This window comes from Terrapene carolina, unplaced genomic scaffold, assembly GCF_002925995.2.
Source record: "Terrapene carolina triunguis isolate 2854851 unplaced genomic scaffold, T_m_triunguis-2.0 Scaffold174, whole genome shotgun sequence".
Taxonomy (NCBI): Eukaryota; Metazoa; Chordata; order Testudines; family Emydidae; genus Terrapene; species Terrapene triunguis.
Genome location: NW_020664525.1, coordinates 2300104 through 2320990, shown reverse-complemented (window position 1 = coordinate 2320990; position 20887 = coordinate 2300104). Strand labels below are relative to the sequence as shown.

The 20887-nt window shown below is 41.2% G+C and overlaps 1 protein-coding gene across 2 annotated transcripts; it reads right to left on the bottom strand.

The window, feature by feature from the left end:
* Positions 1-2151: 2151 nt before the first annotated feature.
* On the bottom strand, positions 2152-20118 carry COPS8 (COP9 signalosome subunit 8). 2 transcript variants are annotated; one of them, XM_026653978.1, is made up of 8 exons: positions 19955-20118; positions 17464-17534; positions 15043-15091; positions 12747-12879; positions 10190-10297; positions 8540-8602; positions 5137-5178; positions 2152-3096 (listed from the first exon to the last, which is right to left on the bottom strand). In XM_026653978.1, the coding sequence occupies exons 1-8, from the start codon at positions 20030-20032 to the stop codon at positions 3017-3019; spliced, it is 624 nt and encodes a 207-aa protein (XP_026509763.1). In that variant the 5' UTR covers positions 20033-20118; the 3' UTR covers positions 2152-3016. The 2 variants fall into 2 exon arrangements, with proteins under 2 accessions (XP_026509763.1, XP_026509764.1); XM_026653979.1 differs by lacking the exon at positions 10190-10297.
* Positions 20119-20887: the final 769 nt, after the last annotated feature.

Genomic DNA, 20887 nt, shown 5'->3' with positions numbered 1-20887 from the left:
TGATTGTTTCAGACTGCCTTCACTGGTTGGAACAGCCCTTCCAATAAGGGAAGAGTAACCCTTTGTCTAGTGGTTGCTCCCAGTATATAAAAATGCACTAACTCATGAATGCCACTGTATCTTCTGAAGGTGACGAGGCTGACTTGCCCCTTACGTTCTCATCTGGGGATGTCATTCTTCCAGAGTCCAGATCGGACTCTCACCACTCCATTAATTCCTCCTTTTCTGTTAATTCTCTCCTTGATATAGGAGACATAGCAAAGCTTGTAAGTTTTATTGGATCAGTACCCTTCAGGTCCGGTAATTATACCTCCTCTTTGAACCTAACTGGAGAAATAGTCCCATACATAGCAAATTCTTAGTAAGGTGCTGGAGAAAGCCATTGTTACCATCAAATCCAAGGTGGTATTTGCTAGTCAGGCCAGAAACCCATAGTCAGATCTGATGGTATACATCTTTGCCCAGATCAATTCAAGATATATAGGTATCTTTGTCCTTAATACACCCTCTACAGATCCTTTCCGCGATCCATACTCTTCCTCCACTCTCAAGTTATTCTTAGTTCAGATATAACTGGAGATAGTAATACCCTGGCCTGAAGAAGGGAAATTGGAGAAAAAAAGTTCTCTGAAGAACCAAAAAGCATTTCAGGTGATGGCAAAAGAGGAGAAATTCTAAATTCCTCTATGTGATCTTTGCTTTCTGGAGAAATACATATCTGAGTCTGTTGTAGTACATCCTCTTCTTGCTCCTTTACTGTAATTGATCCTCTCTGGCTGAACAGAGGCTGAGATCCAATCTATGAGCCTGTGCCTCGGCTACTATCTGCTGCAGTGCCCCACTGCTACCAGCCCCTGGTGCCACAGTACCTTCTTGTTTCACTGGTGCCTCAAGCCTCATTTTTGGAATTAGCTCATCTGGACTCAAGGGCATTGGAAACATCTTTTGAAACCGTGTTTCTTCTTCAGTTCCACCCAAGTAACTATATTACTACCACTAATAAAACTAACACTTAACACCTAAGATCTAAATTAGCCAGCTAATCACGGGTCTCCACACAAATCTGTTTAGCTGGTCGTGGTTAGAAGGAACTGAGATAGCTGGAGAACCACACCCCTTTTATATCCTTGCCTGAAACACTCGATGTTCACTGAAGGGTGGGGCAAAGGAGATGAGCGAGTGCTCCAACAGTTACTGCCATCTAGAATTCTACCATTCAAGGCTGCACCAGTCAGAGCATCCCATGAGTGGGAATATGCAGAGGGCACTTTATGCTGTGTATAAATCTTCATTAAATAACGGTGTAAGCATAATGTACTATATTAACCTTCGTACAGCTTTACCATTCAAACTGACCAGTTAGACTATACCAAACCTCCACAGCCATCAGATTTGAACATCTACTCTTTGAAGAAGGGAATGAAGTCAGGTACACAAGCTTAGTGTAAACATGTTTTAATATCACTGAAATTATATTTGCATCAATATTTATAGAGATCCAAGACTTGGATGGGCTTCAAATAAATAATCTTTTGAAAGTAAATGGTTACACGTAAAAGGGGGTCTAAAAGCAACAGCACACTGTTTAGAACCCCTTCCCCTCGGACCCCAAACAAAAGAATGTACAGTAGGTAGCACACACTGGGAGAATGTCACTACAGATAACAAGAACCTGCCATCTTCAAGTGACAAACCACTGAATATGTTGACGATAACCAAATGAAAGGAGAGAGGAAGGTAAAGGCATGCACTGCCCCTTAAAGCACCACTATGCGCCCCGGCTCCATTTTTTAAACATTAGGATCAGGCAAGGGAAAGTAAGTTGTTTCCTTTCCGATTCTGAATTCAAGGATTAATACAGCAGTGCTCTGGTACAGGATGTACGCTACTTGAACTGACAGTGCAGCATACTCTAGCCCATCCTCCATAGATTTATTTTATTCAAAGGCATCTAATTTTTAAATTCTTTTCCAATGACAAGAATAGTCCAGAAAGCTACAAAGGCAGACAAAAACTCCTTCTGGTGAAGCCATCACCAGCCTATGACACAAGTAGATCCAGGTTTTAGAGTAGTATTGAGAAACATAGCATAACTTTCCAACAAGTTACAGGGTAAAATATTGGTCTGAGTGCCCCAAGAGTGATTGCTCTTAAAAGTTAAGCTTTCCAAAACCAAGTGCTTTTTCAGAGCAAGTGAAGTGAACATTTGCCATCCTCCACAACAACTTTCTGAAATGTATTCTCTAGGTGCCCCAGGTATATTAAAAATATCAGTCTGCAGTAAAAAAAAAAAAAAAAGAACACCAGCCTACAAACAGTTTTCACAGAGCACTCAAAACTAACCCTAGGGGAAATAAGACAACTCAGAAATAGATAAGCAATGGGATATAAGAGTAACCAGTTATAAAAATCTCACCATAAATGGAAGGAATCTTGCAGGAAAGTACAGTAATAGTTACTGTAACTTGCTGTTACTTATGGTTCACAACTAAATATTTATTGTACTTTGCAAGGCTTCCCCTTTACAGATGCAGGTAGAATAGCTTTCCCCTGTTTATACTTAATCCATTTGTGACCGATTTTCCTGGTAAGGATTCCACTGCCAGCAATGGAAGCATCGAAGTCATGAGTACAAAGGACATAATTACATTCATCTCCTTCGCTGATGGAAACTCTTCTCTTTCCTTCTGTTTGCTGCTTTGCAATAGTCTATATCAGTACAGTTGGAGAGATATGCCCTTTCTCGCTAAGAGTCATAAGAGAATAAAACTTAACATGTAATACTGCTGTGTACCTAATGGATAAATATTATTGGAGTGAAGGACTATTTCAACTACTAACTTTGCTTTGGCAAAACACATATAGGAACAAAATATATACTATATATATTTTATCAACATATTCCAGTAGGGGGAGGCTGCGACATTTAACAAACAGGATAAAAGTAAGTTTTAGATAGTAGAACTGCCAGTACACAGAATTTCCAGGTTCTGTCTTGAACACAGGAATGGGGTAATTAATTTTCAAGAAAAGCCACATAGTCAGTCAATCTGGCCAACTGTTGTTCATTAGGAATTGGTGGAACTGTAGCAGGTTCTATAAAGAACACAAAAGACACACAGCATTAATAAAATGAAAGAGGCAAAACAGAACCCAACATCACCCATCCCAGCTCCCTTGACATTAAAGAAAAATGCGAACTAAATTTCTCAGATTGTTTCCTCATCAGCCCTAGAGTGACTGACACTCCTACTTGCAATCTCTTCATATATTCTTATGTTGTGTTGTGGAGAAGTTACTTATTTGGCCCATTACACACCACGACTGCAACAAAAGTTACAAATAGCTAGGATACGTCTATCACTATTTCTAGACCTCTTCACTCTTCAAGAGTTATTTGCATATATTGAAGGACTGCCAAGTTTCCAGCATGTCATATCTGTTTGCTAACTCTGGAAAGGACTCCTGCAGCATCTTCAACGACAGTAAAGTTCCTATAGGTCTGCTTGCATTCTGCCTTCCTCTAGAACAGAGGTGGCCAAACTTACTGACCCTCTCAGACACATACAATAATCTTCAGAAGTTCGAAAGCCAAGCCAGGGCTTCAGCCCTCCGGGGTGCACCAGCTGGGGCTTCAGCTGAAGGCCTGAGACCCCTCCCCACAGGGCAGAAGCCCCTGGGCCCCACCACCCTGATGCAGGGCAGAAGCCCTGAGCAACCCCCAATCCCAGTCTGGTAGGTAGAGAATGCGGTAAGGGAGGCGGGTCTCCGTGAGCCGCACTTTAACTGTGAAGAGCTGCCTGCGGCTCGTGAGCTGCGGTTTGGCCACCCCTGCTCTAGAAGCAGCAATAATGAGCGTGTCTGCTGAGTCATGTCTCTAAGGTAAAGTGAGACATACTTAATCAAGACACGGTGGAAAAAGCACTGGATGGCTGGCAAGAGAAGGCAGCCATAGTACATGTACAAACTCTACAAGAATGCAGAGTTATCCGGTGGTAAGGGTGAAGTGCAGGTTAAAGAGGAGGATAACTGAAAATGGAAGGGAAAATTAGAGGAATAGAGAATGAAATGTAGGGGTAAGAGAAAAGGAGAGTAGAGTGAGAAGAAAGGACCGTCAAGAATAGAGGCAAGAGATAATTAGGAGGAGAAATGAAAAACAGTGCAGGGAGAAGAAAGGAAAACAGAACACAAGGAGTCAAAGGGAAGGCAGAGAAACAATGTGTTATATAGAAGCGATTCCTCCTGTAAAGTCTTCTCTGATGTAAAAGTACACTGGGGAGATATTCACCTAGCCTACGTATAAAAAATGAATCCTCAACCCCACGTATGTGAAGCACCCTACTTCCAGGTGGGGGAAAACAGAAGGCTATCTGTTTAAAAAAGCTTGCTTTCAGAAAGCGAGAGACTTCACACTGGCTTGGAAAGACAAACCTCCAGCAAATTTAAGTTCACTTGGAATCTATAATGCATGTGTCAAACCATCAAATCAGATTTATTCTGAACATACTTGGTTGTACAATGTAGAGAACAGAGTTTTAGGTGCCAGCATCACCAATGAAAATTGTACAGCTTAATCTATAATGAAGCCTTCAGTTACATTTAAAAAATAAAATGAGAGATGGAAGCAGAAAGATCTACTTCAAATTTTTCGTCTAAAGGAAAAATTAAGATAATACATTCTTTGTATCACACAGAGGCTATAAAGCCATTTAACCACTTGGGACTTGCCTACTTGAGAGGTAACTCTCCTTATGACAATCACAGTGAGATGCTTGAGCTGGATCCATCTCAGTTTAGGAGAGGGAACTGACAGTTCTCCAAGGGTGTTTCTATTCTGGAACCAGCTCTCTACTTGGTCTAAACTAGCCTGGGTTTTACTGGTTCCTGGGCATGCCACAATGCTCACCCTCACTTAGATGTCTGTGGGAGGGAGGGGCTGAGGAGGTGGTTAATATTGTCTGGTCAATGAGTGAATTGCTGGAGGTTTTGTGTTTCATTTGGCATTGCTGAGAAGGTGGTGTTGAGTTAGCTATTTGTTTTGTTTACATATGTAAAGGGTACATAAGAGTTTCAGAAAGGCAAATTGTGTATTTATCTATATTACACCTTTTAAAATAAATCAAAATGAGCAAATACCTGGTAAAGGAATAAATCTGTTAAAGGAAGCTTCCAGTGCCCCTAAAGGAAAAATGCAATGGAAATGTTAATCAATTAAGGGACCCATTTTGCTAAAAATACAATTCTTATTTACCAAGCCAAAATTTTCTAAAACCCTATAAATTCATAGGGCTGGTCTTCACTACAGGGAGATTGACGCTGCTGCAATTGATGCAGTAGGAATCGGGACCCGCTAAATCGATGACAGAGCGCTCTTGGTACTCCAGCTCTCCGAGAAGAGTAAGAGAAGTTGACCGGAGAGCGTCTCCTATCGACACAGCACAGTGAAGACACTGGGATAAATCAACCTAAGCTACGTCGACTCCAGCTAGGTTATTCATGTAGCTGGAACAGCGTAACTTAAGTCAACTTACCCCCGTAGTGAAGACAAACTCTTAGAAACAAACCTGTTACTATTTTCTTTCATGGAAATTTTCATTGTATAGTATAATATCTGTACATTTAAACTCCTAGGCATAGTGAATGAGAGACTGAAAAGGACGACTGGCCTCCTGATGATTTCATTTGTCTCACAATGGTAGTTCAGCCCCAGACAACATTTTGAGTTACATGCACTAGTAAGCGCAGTGTGGGTTGCAAATAGTTTTGCTGTAAACATCACCACATCGCAGGGGGGAAAAAATGGAGGATGTGTCTGTTCAGCTGAGTCAGATGGTTCAAGCCTCAGGTCAGTCAATACACACAGGATTATAAGTGAATTTCATCACCTTGTCTGGAACACATTAAATCATCATTTTTTGTTTGGGTGAGCAGGGTTTTAGTTGTTCAGGAGCCCAAGGCAGTAGGATTTTTTCCTAGCTTGTTAAATGCAACAGTACATTTTAGGAGCAAGATATATTCTGGCAGATCTAATCACCTCTCTCTTTTTTTTTTAATAAATGGTGCTGTTTAAAACTATTATTTAAGAAGTTTAGAACAGGAGTCTCTGCCCTTCACAAAATTTTGCTCAACTTTTTACATCAATAGAAATTAATTAGCATTACTTTTGTTAAAGACAAGCATTTCCCAGTGTGCTGTTTGCAAAAACTTGCTTTATCTTTTCAATACCATACCACAATTACAGTTAAAAAAGCTGTAGTGGAGCGTGTAATCTAGTCTGAAAACACAGACATGTAAATACGTGATCATGCTGAACTACACCGTACTACTGGCTGCCTCCTTACACATTTGAAGGATCTGCACAAAATGTTTGCTTTCTTTTTTACACCCAGCACTGGGCACACTGAACATACTTCATTTTACACACAGTAGATTCTGCTTAACAGCAACCCAGGTATTAACTTCCGGTTAACAGCAATGTTTTGCCAGGAACCAATCCCGTTCCATTGACTTTAATGTTAATGGGATTTGGATACTGGCAATGGCATGCCATTTATTCACAACATATTTTGGAAGACAGACCCCAATTGCAGGCAGGTTTGCTAGGCTGCAGCCAGGAAGGGAGATGCTGGGATGCGTCTTCACCGGCTGCAGCCCTGCAAACTTTCTTGCAGCCTGTGCTCAGCACATCCCAGTGCTTCCTTCTGGGGCTGCAGCCCGGCAAACTTGCCTGTGCACCTGGATCGCACAGGAGGGGAGATGCTGCAGGCTGGGTGGGGAGGCTATGGGCAGAGCAGTAGCTAAAACTTGGATACTGGAGCTGCACAGTACCTCGCACTGTGCTATCAACACTGTCCTGCTGGAGGGTTGCACTCAAGGAAGGACTGGGACATGATGAGCCCTGATGCCCAGAGAGCACAGGAAGAAGTACTGTGCAGTTCCATGGGCTCCCAGCACCCGGGCTCCAGTGGCCCCCCCTGTTGCTGCCCTACCCGCAGGCAAGTTTGCAGACTAAGGCCAGGGAAGGCACGTCCCAGAGCTTCCTTCCCTAGCTGCAGCCTCACAAACCTGCCTTCTGCTTATTGGCAACTGCCGAATAATGGCAACTTTTAGGTGGCAACCGAGTAGTCGCCAATAAGTGGAAATCTACTTTAATTAAGCCTTGTTCATAGTGTCGGTTATCAGGGAATCCTCCTTGTGTTGGGAAATAGTAAACAGCAGGTTCAGACAATTCTTACATCAGCTGCTTGCACTAGATGTTTTCAGCAGGCTCGACTCCACGAGTTCCAGCAATTTAATCACAAGGCACAGGAAGACAGATCCTCTAAGTCCCACGAGTAAGGAACTTTAGTTTGAAACACCATGTGTTTCAAAATAGTAAATTTTAACTAAGCTTTATTAGATTAAGAAATGTCAGTTGAGGTCATGTAACATGTTCCACTGAGTCATCGGAACCAATAGTAAATAGAAGGGGAGTAGGAGAAATTAAAGCATATTCTGTTTCCTTTTGTTTACAAAGGTTTGGGTCCTTTTAGTTTAACTGATACTGCTTGTGCCAAAGTTAAAGCCACTGATTCATGTTTCTTACATTTTGAGCATCTCATATTGTGCTCCTGCATTAGCTCTTGTTATACAATCTTCTCCACCATTGCCTTGTCAGTCGGGGTCAGCGACTCTTGTTCTTCGTCTCCAAGGGTTCTTGTCAAGGGCATATTCCAAGCTGACATCAACTTTCACGTCGTCCTTCAGCATCTCAAACCACCTTTTTCCAGGTCTTCCTCATCATCTTTGTCCCACGATTACTAGCTCTTGCACTCCCTGGCCAACGTAACCCACATTATCCCACAGGACCCAGCCATCTCAGTCAATACTCCCTCAGCTTTTCCATAATGGAGACTTTCTGCCTCGTGGCTTGTACCATTTCATTACATAGCATACCAGCTCTCGTCTTACCCAAGTGTTCCCCTGAGCATTCTCATTTCAGCAGCGTGAAGCAGAAGTAGTTTTCTCGTCCTTATTGGCCAGCATTCTGACCCATATATTGTGGCTGACCTAATCATGATCTTACACATTTTGCTCTGTAGTTTACTTGGCATTGTCTTATCACAGAGAATTCCCACCAACTCCCTTCATTTACACCAAGCACTATTCAAGCCACATTCTCCGAATGGCTCAACACTGAACCGAGGTACTTCAACTGTTGCACACACTAATTTTACTGGCTTCTTGTTGTCCCTCTCAATGAAGCATTGCACATGTTCCATCTTTTGTCGGATGATTTGTATGCCATTTTCTTCTAATGCAGCCCTCCAAAGTTCTAGGTCTCTTTCCAGTTAGTATTTATCTTTACAGAACAGTATAAAGTCATTGGCAAAAAGTATGCTCTATGGAGCCGCTCCCCTAATCTCCTGTGTCAAGATGTCCTTGTTATACAAAACAAACTCAAATTATATTAGGCATCATTTTAATGACACTAAAGGATACAATACTAGAAATACCAAGCCAGATCCAAAATGCATCATGGAATAACAGCTCCACCTACCTGGCTTTTTAGGCATTACCATACGAGTTGTTGAGTCTGCTTGCCAGCCTTGTTCTAACACCCCTGAAAATACATTTTAAAAATTCATAAGAACAAAACGATTACTATTATTACAATTTATTATATGTATTATCATAGCACCTATAAGCCTCAGCCATGGACCAGGACCCCATTTGCTATGCGCTGTATAAACACGACCAAGACATGGTCCCTCCCCTGAAGAGCTTACAATCTAAATAGACAATACAGACACAGTGTGAGGGAAAGGGTAGGAACACAGAAGCAAAGCGAACAATGTGATGACAGCAAGTGTTATGTTAGATCCACAATTTGGGGGGGGAGGGGGGGACTAGGTTTATTTAGGAGGTGATCAGCTAAAGGGAAACAGGTTGGCACATTGAAGGGAAAGGGGTGAGGGAGAAATGATACCCTGTGTGTTTGACTCCAGTATCAAATAACCCAAAGTTCCCACTTGCTGGAAAAATGTCTCAATACACTTTAAAAGTTGGATTGCACAGTAAAAGTTATTTCTCAGACGAGCTCATGACAAGAGGCACTGCTGGAGACATTTAGTTGTACAAATGCATGACCTTTGTAGAAGTGATAGTATCCTGAGACTTATTCAGTCAGGCCTGATGCAAAGCTTTACTTTCATTTTTTGTCCTGGAGCGTGGGCTTCTCACATTCAAGAAAAATGGAATTCCTCTGCTATTTCAAAGGAGGAAGGCTTTTTGTGGCTCCTAATCTAGTAAGTGGTGGTAACTGGAGAACTCAAATACTTTTCTCATCCTAAAAATTAAGCAATTTGCTTTTACTGTTTCCCTTTTCAGTCATCATCTCCTTTCACAATAATCTCAAGCTTATGTTTATTTTTGGATCCTCCTCCCCACTTCATTTTGCAGTACCCCTCTACGCCCCATCCCTTTCCCGCAAAATGAGTTATGGGAACAGCAGTGGAAGTGGGACCTCACTGGGCAGAGAACCGAGCAAGGTGAAACTTTCTCAGCAAGATGTACCTCACATGTTACAGATATCCCTAGATTATTAAAACTGAATTTTTTTTTGAAATGTTATTTAATGTATACATTTATACTTTAATTTTACTTTATTTGAATCCAACAAGATGAGAGAAATATAAAAAAGGAAATGTCACTATGGTTTCTAACCAGTGTCACTTTCCGATTCTCAGGTACAAGCAATTGTTGGCAATATTCACATTGTAACACTGCTTTGAAATATTTAAATTCCAAGACAGATTTACATTAATGGAAACCCTATTAATTAGGTTTTGTAAAGGTTTTCTTTTATGGACAAGACTTCAGACCCAAGCGGACAAACACTGTTCTATTAAAAATCAGGACCATACATAAATCCATTAGTAACATTTCATAAAGGTCAACTTTATCTCCAGTTTTCCTTCAATTTATTTGAAACATTTTCACCGAAATCTGTTAGGCCTACAATGAAGAATTTTCTAAATACAGAGGGCCCCCTGGCTTTTTTTTTGGACTTGGTGTAAGGAAGGAAAAGTGTTCTTAAACCACTTTTATTTTATAATGGGATTCTTGAGTTAGTCAATTTAATTTTGGTCTCAGCCTCAAAACAAAATTGTCCGTGAAAGACAATCCAAAAAGTAAAAGAATAAGCTACCTTTCACAGCTTCTTCTACAGGAAGTCCAACAAAGGCTGCAAAATCATCTGCAATTATTGAGGTATATGCCTGAGAAACCAGTCCAAAAGCTCGCCTCCTAGTTGCATCTATTAAGGGGAACACATTTTTAAATGATACAATTGTAACAGTCTTCAAAACACGCAGCAAGTCCGAAAATGCTTTGCGTGGCCTCACATAACAGTGGAGAGCCACATTTCTGAAAATCTGGTGCTTAATACTAATAGTTCATATTTACACAGTGTGTTCCATTGAGTGCAAGCCTAAAAGAGGCTTTGTAAATATTAACTGAGCTTCGACACCCCTATGAGGCAAGCAGTAAGTATCATGACTTACAGATAGAGAAACTGAGGCAAAGAGGTTAAAACAACTTGCCCAAGTCTGTGGTAGATCTAGGAACAGAACCTAGATCATCTATCTCCCAAACCTGTGCCTTAACAGTTAACATTTAAGTACAAAGGGTATGAGGTACAGTCTAGTCACTTTGCTCTTGAGCCCAGGACTAGGCTCATTCAGAATGATAGGATCTGGATAACATGTTCTGAAAATCCTAGAAAATTCATCTTAGTATTTTAAAACATTTCTGGTGTAAGCCCAGAAAGTGCTAAAATGCTTCCAATTTTATTGTAAGTAAAACTGAAATGTTCATAGCTAATTAGCTATACAATTTTATTTCTGCAAAGTTATAAAAATTCAATTACTAATTAAAGTTTAAATATAATTATTCAATAAGGGACTGTTTAAATAAATGACATTCATGTCTTAAATTTCTATAATGCTTGATGCTTTAATCCCAATATGGCTCCAAAGTAACACTACATCAAACTGTTTCCTTATTAGCACAAAGAATGAACTAGAATTCATGTTTTGGGATGGGAGAGTGAAATAGCCTGGAAAAAAAATTTTCCACAGACTCTAGTGCCCCCTTGCAGTGAAAAGCTATTAGCACATTAGTGTTAAGCAGAATGTTACTACTCAGAAACATCTGCACTAAGTGTCTAATTTAAAAAAAAAAAAAAAAGTAGAATTTGTGTCTAATGTAAGCAGTTATGGACAAACTCCAAATAAGATTCCTTAGAATCCTGCTAGCTGCAGGACTAATTTTAAAGGGACATTGTTAAGCTTGTGGAATCCAATAAGAGGGACTTTTTTTGAAAGTTGAGTCATATCTGAAGCTTGATCATCCGTATTCCAGAAATGCAATTAAAACTTGACTATAATGTGAGAGCAAAAGATGACCATCATTCTATTTACAGTACATCAAAGTTTGTAAGAAGAAATCATTTAAATCTAATTTTGAAACTGATGTGTTCCTGTAAGTTTCATATCTGAAATCCGTCAGGTAAGACCTCTGAAGGCTATGGGACAATCTTCAAGGTTGATTTTTATTCTTAACAAGTTGGAAATATCCCTTCAACACAATGTGGTGTTACTGGCGATACACTCTGTATAAATTTCTATTATTCAGTTAGAGGGATATTCAACAAGTTTTTTCTTACCTTGGATTAGCAGTATCTTAAAGTTTTAGATGTTTAGTAAATATTAGATGTTCAGTAAAATATTGCTCTAGCTCATTTGTTCCACATATTATTAAACACACACATTGTGGTAGCATCTAAGGGTCACAACCAACCAGGCTGGCCACCACTGTGGCAGGTGCTGAAATACTGTTATTCTAAACTGGACTGTATCTACTTAGTTTCTGAATGTGGAAAATACACTTACTCCCGCCAGCCCCAAATGGTTAATATACTTTTTCCCTTTAGATACTGTAATGTTAAACCAAGGTAATAGTATATTCCCAAAACAAGGAAGCCCACAGACTTATTGAATCTTGAAAAATCTGAATCTTGAACATTTTGAATACATTTCTTTACACATGTACGTTATTTATGAAACCAATAGCTTTTGTACACTCAAAATAGTCTATCAATCTGTTTACAGTACTAATTAATATTTCATTTGAAAAGCGAAAGTAGGCCTAGCCCTGCAATGAGTTCTACATGAGCAGGGGTTTTACTTGCACAGCGCACATTGCAGGATCAGGGTCTAATTTTGTTTTCAAATGAAATATTAATCAGTAGTATAAACAGATTTGTACACTCAAAATATTCTATCAAAGCTACTGGTTTCATAAATAACTTATATGGGTAAAGAAATTTATTCAAAATGTTCAAGATTCAGATTTTTCAAGATTCACTGCTCTACTTAAAACACACCAAAAAACAAAACACCTGGGTATTTGCTCAGTTACTGCAGAAAGCCCAAGTCAGTTACCAAAACCTATTTCTATTTATCAAGAACTGTCAAAGTGCCTGGCTGAATGTCCTTGCCCCAAGGAATTCACAATCTAAGCAAAAAACAACAAATTAGCATACACTAAAAATCCAAGCCAAAATACAACCTCCTAGAACTCAGAGGGAGTCTTGAGCAAGGGTTAATGGTAGCATGTAGTCCTATATGGCCAACAAAACAAATTCAAATTAAACTTCTCCGCCCCTAGTCTGTGTTAAGTTTTCAAACGAATATTTTTTGTACCTCTAAGTGCTTCCATGATTGGTTGAATAGTCTCAGACCACTGATGTGCACTGATTGTTGTGTAGATTCCTGGAAAGTCTCGCTGCCAAATTCTTTGTCCTACTGACCAAATTCCACCAAGTTCAGAATTTGCCTACAGTGACAAAGCAAGCAATCAAAACAGAACATATGTATTATTCCCTGCCATGACCACTCCACTACTAATTGCATTTTGCTGAAAGTATATTTTTCCCCTCTCGGAACAAGTAGGAATCAGAACAATTAGAATGAAATACTACAGTAATCTTGATATTAAGATTCAGACAGTACAGTACCACATGTCACTGATACTGGTATAAGAGTGATGATCCAGTTCAAACAATTCTAATTTTTTTACACAGACAAAGCAGCTAAGCAACACAGAGTAAAACATGTTATTTGCCTATTCCATCTTTCTACACCTGCTTCACCACCCAAAATATGTAGTGCAGAAGGAAGCAAGAAACATACATATACAATTATACCACACTTTTTTTTTTTTAAAGTGGACTAATCTTGGATGATTAAGTTTACAAACTAACAGATATAAACAGAAAGCAATCAGGTGGAAAAGTTAGAAACCAGTTGTATAAATATAGGAAGAAATTAATAGAGATTCTTCTATGTAGCCAACAAAGTGGATTTTGCTAACTAGTCTCCAGAGCAACGTGCCACTAATAATTACATATTAGAATAGAAATGGGCAGCAGTCTGGGTGAGAAGAAGAGGAAAGACCTCCAACATGAAAGGAGACTGATTCTCAGTCCTGTTTGACATGTCAATTCTGTTTCGATCCACAAAATGGCATGAGGATCATGGAAATTACCTCCCATAAGTTTTGTCAGAGGAAGATGCAAAGGCTGCTGTGACAATTACTAGTAATTCCTCGTTAACAAGTGTGGCAAGATGTGTTGCAAGTGTGATACAAAAAATGTTTGACCCAGCAATATTACTGAGACCACTAGTGGACTTTTATCATCAAACGGTTGAGCCTGATTGACCTTTCCGTCACTGCTAGGAAAGTGGTATTCAGAAGTATCTCAGGAGATATTACCCAGTCTCAGACCTGGCAGAGGGCTGCAGAGCCACTTCCTCCCTATTTCTTTATGTAAAAGCTTTCTGACCCCAATTGTATCTTTAGACACCCAAATTCTAAAGAAAAATCCTACAAACAGGCAAGCACTTTTGCTATTAGAGACCTGACATCTCAAAAGGTGGTTCTAATTCAAGCAGGGCATTACAGTAAACCTACACTATTGATTCAGTAGTTCAATACAGCGCTTTCAGTATTCACTTGTAATTTGGAAACCCAGACACTGGAATTCACTAAATCATACTTTGGAATGATGTATCAGTCTGGCTTGTGGCCACATATCTCAGATATCTTGGAGTGTGGCTCATATGGAAGTGCTCTATCGTTTCTGGTACTTACACATCACTGTAGCCATGAGACGCAAAACGTGCAGTTAGGTTCCTGCTATACCTGTTGGCTGTTTTATTTTCAGTCCTCTATCCATTATACCAAGAGGTGCAAGGAGGAAGAAAAAAAAAAAATTTTTTTTCTGAGATTTGTCTTTTAGGATTCTACTGCACTCCAGTGTATCATAGGGAGAATAGTAATTTACACTGAACGCTGTAATGTCTCCTAAATCCCGGGTGGTAAGTCGGACAGAACCTTCTGAAATGAATGCCAATAAGAGGAAACATTCACATGAAAATATAATTATAAATTAGATCCAGTGATGTTATCAGCCTCCTCTTTCCAACAGTGACAGAAGTGTTCCCAGAGACCATTTTGACCTTTTGAAAAGTTGGCTGAGGTTGTGAATCAACTACAGGATGTATCTGCCTGACAATACTCAGAATAGGACCTTTGCCTTCTTTCTGCTGGTGGCCATTTTTGTCGTAAGGAACTAGGTTTCCAACAACTGTTGCTGATTTGCTGAACGCCAATATATTTTGAGTAGGTGGCCTGAAAGGCTAATTATTTTGGGTAGCAAAAGAGATAGAATAAGAGAGCACTTTGCAGGAGCAGACAGATGCAGATGATCCCTGTCAGTAGAGGGAACAGGTTGACATGCCTTGGCAGTGCCATCTGCTGGCAAAGTGGTTGAAGAGCTCAAACCTTTGAACCTGGCCATTCATCAACCATATAGCTCAGACCAAAAGTGAAGATTTATTTTAAATGCCACAGTTTGGAAAAACCTTTTTCTTCAAACATGTAAAATGGAGCACAGTACCATCTCCAGTCTTAAACTGCACTAAAGGGAGTACTTACAGATTTAATAGCAGGAGGAATTCTTTTCCAAAGATATCGTGCATTATTCCTAGTAAACAAAATAGAGCCCAGTTAGACTATGTTTAACAATTATATTCATCAGATGTTTACTGCTAGAACCCTATGAAAAGACAGTGATATTAAAGATGTCTTCAGATGTAAGTGCTACACTTAATGGGGTGAACAAATCAAGCATTTAGTAGCATAACACAGACTTATGCCATATACAATGTCATCTTAATGCTTAAAAATCTGCAGTATAATGGCTTTATATCAAGCGAGATATAAAAATTCAACTATGAAAGTATTTTGAAATAGATGCAGTAAGAGGACATATTGCAAGCCAGTGTTCAGAATGTCATGACACTGAAGTTTAATGAAAACATTCCCCTGCAATATTATGAACACAAACAGCAGCACCTGATAACACCAAAGAGAAACTGAAGTCTATGTTCATTATCCAGCCTAGTGAAATGCAAGAAGCAAGTAGTAAATAAGAGGTAAAATGCTCAGTCTAGATGATCTAAGATGCTATTTAGTAATATAGGTAAAGATTTTTCCTTATCTTCAGAGTGCCCACTAAAACTGACAAGCCTGTTAACTGGAAAGTTTGGCCTGGTCTACACTACGACTTTAATTCGGATTTAGCTGCGTTAATCTGAATTAACCCTTCACCCGTCCACACTACAGAGCCAGTTAATTCGAATTAAAGGGCACTTAAAATCGATTTCTGTACTCCACCTCGACGAGCGGAGTAGCGCCTAAATCGATTTTGTTAATTCGAATTAGGGTTAGTGTGGCCGCACACCACCGAATTACTGTGGTTAAAGTAATGGGGTAGTGTGGCCGCACACCACCGAATTAATGTGGTTAAAAACCGAATTAGTGTGCTTAGTGTGGCCGCGCACAATCGAATTTATACAACCTGTTTCCCAAATTCGAATTATCTAAACTCGGATTAATCCTGTAGTGTAGACATACCCTTTGTGCCAATCCCTCCTCTCCTATGAGCAGCCAGAATACTGATATCACCATTTATCCACACAGTAAACACAACGGTTGGATATTTCTGATCTTCCATTGTAAGTAAAAGGAAATATTGCGATTTCTGATATCACTCGGTGGTATCCATGGGTAGATGCTGACTTCTCAAAATGCTAAAAACTGCATATGTGACCCATGCTTTCAGAAGCCTGAAAGCAGAATTATTCCCGATTGTTCTTATACACCCTCAAGAACAATGCATATCAATGTAGTGACACAGCATATGCACATACTGTAAAGCTGAGCAGCAAAGATTTCTCAATTTTATCTATATTGTTGCTCATCTGAAAAAGCTTACAGGATTTTCCAGCACCAGTAAGAAAGTGTTAAATATCATTGAAATGTAACCTATAAATCCAATCTCAATACTGTCTTAAATTTCAGACTATGATTAAGCAATTTATCCTGTGTTTACCAGATTGAGACTTGAATTAGGGTTTGCTGGTTGGCATTACAGACAAGATTAAAAGTAACTGTTTAAATGATTGTTTTGATGCCCAATCAGAAGAACTAGTTGGCGGTTTTTAGTTTCTATGATTGTCTACAAGTTGCAATACAGCTTTGCAGTCTATTGGGGAATCTCATTTGCTTCAATTGCCTCTAATATTTAGGTAGCCAATAGTGACCAAAAATGCTTTTTCATCTATAGTTGTCTAGAAGGTTGAGACCTTTTCTTCATTACGTGGACCTTGCCAGTTTTCCACTGTCATCTCCAGAATAGATCACAGTATTCACACTACACTGGGCTATGCTGGAAGACTATTTGGAAGCTTCAGCTAGTGCCGAATACACTCTCTCCCAGGTGGTGGTAAATTACAAGCTGTGCTTCCTGATCTCCACCAGCTGCCAAAGTAACTGGATTGGGTAATGTCTGCTTGAGAAACTGACACTTTTCTTGCATGAAACCATGCCTATGGTGCTTGAGAAGATAAGCCCCCTGGTTTAATTGCAAAGAATATGAAGACAGGACATTTCATCAGAGACATGGCCATTGACTCTGGAAAGCTACCAGCCATGAGCCACCAGAGCTGAGTAAGCTGAACATTGTAAGACCCAGCTGTTTTCCTAGGCTTTCAAGAAGGGGTAGGTGAGAGAACAAAAAAGAATTTACAGGGAAAATAGCATTTATTATTCTTGACAAGTTGAAAAGGAAGAAGAGAATCATGAGATCTAACACATGTCATTAGTTTGTCTGTAAATTTGCTGTTGTTTTCACATACTTGTGCCCAGTGCACTGGATAAATCCATTTTTATAAACCAAATTATTAACACAACAGCTTTTAAACAGTTCTGACAAGTATAGATCAAGTTCTAATGATGATACTGAATTGCTGTACATATTTTTAAATTTTTAGGGTAACAGTAACAGCTACTTACATGTCATTGTGCAGCAGGTATAGTGCTAGAAGCTGACCATAAACTGGGGGTGTTGCAATTCCTCCAGGGGCCTTAAAAAACAAATCCAACTCACTTAATTGGATTATACATCTTAAAAAGTTAAGAAGGGAAACTGAAGTATTTTTTTTAAATTAAATACCTCTGATTCCAATTGGAGAGAACCCATAATTCTAACATTACACATAAAATTAGCTGTTTTCCACATCAGAGAATGGCTGTGAACAGATGCTCTGTTTGGCTTTGTGATAATTATATAAAAGACTACATCAATATTAAGGTCAAGATTTTAATTCCAACAAGTCAGGAAATTACTAACTAAGGTTTCTGCGGAAACCTTAATTCTGCTCCCCAGCATGGGTAGATTACAATAAGGTCTTTCGTTACATGAGCAACAATTAGAACATTGACCTTAGCAGCAGCCACTGTACTTCAGGATCCAGACAGTTCCCACCCAAGCCCCATTTCTAGGCAGAACTTTACTATACTTGGTCTCTGCATGAAAGTGTTGTTTGTTTTTGAAACAAAGGCTAAGCAAAATTCCTTTGGCCATTTTGGAGATGAATGTAAATTCCCTCCCCTTGATTACCAGCTGAGAACAAGAACATAAGAATGGCCATACTGGGTCAGACCAAAGGTCCATCTAGCCCAGTATCCTATTTTCCAACAATGGCAATGCCAGGTGCCCCAGAGGGAATGAACAGAACAGGTAATCATCAAGTGATCCATCGCCTGTCGCTCATTCCAAGCTTCTGGCAAACAGAGGCTAGGGACACCATGCCTGACCATCCTGGCTAATAGCCATTGATGGACCCATCCTCCATGAACTTATCTAGTTCTTTTTTGAACCCTGTTATAGTCTCGGCCTTCACAACATCCTTTGGCAAGGAGTTCCACAGGTTGACTGTGCGTTGTGTGAAAAATACTTCCTTTTGTTTGTTTTAAACCTGCTGCCTATTAATTTCGTTTGGTGACCCCACTTCTTGTGTTATGAGGAGAAAATAACACTTCCTTATTTACTTTCTCCACACCCGTTAAGCTTCGCAACTTCAAACTTGACACGTACAATATAAGCAGCACACGCTCTGCTGAGTTTGAAAACAAAAAATGGTTTTAAAACAAAGTTACAAATTTGAAAACACAGTACTCATTACACATGAAAATTCTGTTAGACTTTCAGTTGTGTTGCACATATAAGGACAATGCAGCAAACATATGTACGCAGACAGATGCACAGCTCCTTGATTTGGTTAAAGGGCTTTAACAAGCTCATCTAGTGAAACACACAGACTGAGAACTAGTTGCAGTGCTCTGCTCAATGTGCAGGAGGAAAGCGCAGTATGTTCCTAGACCTGATGCTAGGATAACTTACAGCTGCTTTGAGGTTCCTCTAAAATTTATGCTGGCTTGTAATAGCTCCCAAGAGTCCACTGAACTCCAGCAACTCCATGCTCCCAACATCAGGGAGCTAGGAGGAGATAGCACAGAGCTTTCTCAAGCTGCAGTAGAACAAAGTTGGCCAGCCTTCTCCAGCTTCCACTGCTGCTATTCAGAACATTACTGTGCAGAAGTGAAATTGACAAGACACTCACATGGTTGCAGACAGGCACAAAACACATACTGAGCAGGACTCAAAAAACAAGCAGAGAGGGGTATATTAGTGCAGACCACTTTGCTGTAGCCAGTGGGCTCTGGGATGTGAGGAAAAAGAAAAGAGAATATTCCTTCTTCTAAGCAGCCAGCTTATGTGAGAACTTCACGTTTATTAGACACTTTCTACAGAAAGCTACAGAAGATTTCTCCAAAAAGGGTCCAGGAATTAAACCCTGGGAGGAACTATTATTAATTATCATCATCATCATCGGCAGTATTATGGTAATGGAGAGAAGGCCCAACTGAGATTGGTGCCCAATCACTAGGCACTATATATATATAGTGCCTAGTATGATTGGTGCCCAATCTCTCATATATATGAGATATATATATATACACACACACACACACGGAGAGTAAGGGATAGTCTGTGCTCTGAGGAATTTCACACTAAAGAGACCAGACCGAGGGCACGAGGAAACACACACACACACACACACACACACTGTACAGAGGCGGCGAGCCGTACAAGGTCGCACATCAGGCCGGCGGCAGACCCAGGTCTCCCGAGTCCCAGCCCAGTGTCCGACCCGCCCGGCCACGCGGCCTCAGTCCCAGCGCTCCCCTTTCCCCGGCGGGCAGAAGCGGCTGCGCGGCTCCCCGGGAGGCGGTGGCCCCGGGCTTAGCCCGCACCTTAGGGAGAGCAGCGGCCACCTAGCGCCCTCCGCGGGGGGGCTCAGCAGCCGCCCGCCAAGCGCGTCAGGCGGCCACTGATCACCAGCGCCCGGCCGCGCCGGTTCCCGCCCCTGAGCCCACCGGGGTCTAACGGCTCCTGCCGCCGAGCCCAGGTCCCGGCGAGCCCCGGCCCCCGCCCCGCTACCTCCAGCTCCTGGGTCTCGCACTGCTCCAGGAGCTTCTTGAAGCTGAAGGAGGTTTCCGCCATCACCGCCACTGGCATCTTCCTGCCCGGCCCCGGCCTCAGAGCCGCCCCGCTCGGTGCCCGCAGCGGCCCCTCACAGGCGACTCCGCACGCGCCACCCACCACTTCCGGGCCCGGCTCAGCGGGCTACGCACTTCCGCCCGCAGCCTAGGGACGGAGCTGTAGCCGCTCTGTCCCGCCCCTCTCGTATGCACTGGAGGACTCCGGGGACTGCTGGGCGGGGCTCGGTGGGAGGTGTTTGGGGCGTTGCTGTGTGGGGAGAGGATATTATTGGGGGTTGCTGGGCAGGGGGAAGGGATGCTGCTGTGGGGAGGGGGATATTGGGGGTTGCTCTGGGGGAGGGGGATATTGGGGGTTGCTGTTGGGGTAGGAGGATATTGCAGGGGGGATTTTGGGAGTTGCTGTGGGGGAGGGGGATGTTGAGAGGAGGGGGATATTGGGGGTTGTTGTGGGATATGGGGGTTGCTGTGGGGGGAGGGGGATGTTGAGGGGATTGGGGGAGGCAGGATGGGGGGTGCTGTGGGGGAGGGGCAGGAGGGATGTTTTGGTGGAAGGATACAAAGCTATACTTAGACAATCCCAGCATTTCACAAACATATGTAGCACTAAAGTGTCTAGCACACAGATCTCCATTTTTCTATACTGAAAAACTCAATATGCAAAGTTGAGATCCTCTCACTAACTGCCTCCCACTCCACCTGAGAGTCCCTATCACCCCATAGCTCTATAGGCTAATTCCACCACAGCATGTATATTTTTATTCTGGTTCCTTCTTTTATGATTTATAAAGAAGGCCTGCATTTTGTTAAGGGTTCCTCCCACTCTCCGTCTTATTTCTAATCACATTGGTAATTCATGTCTTGTCTACCCAGG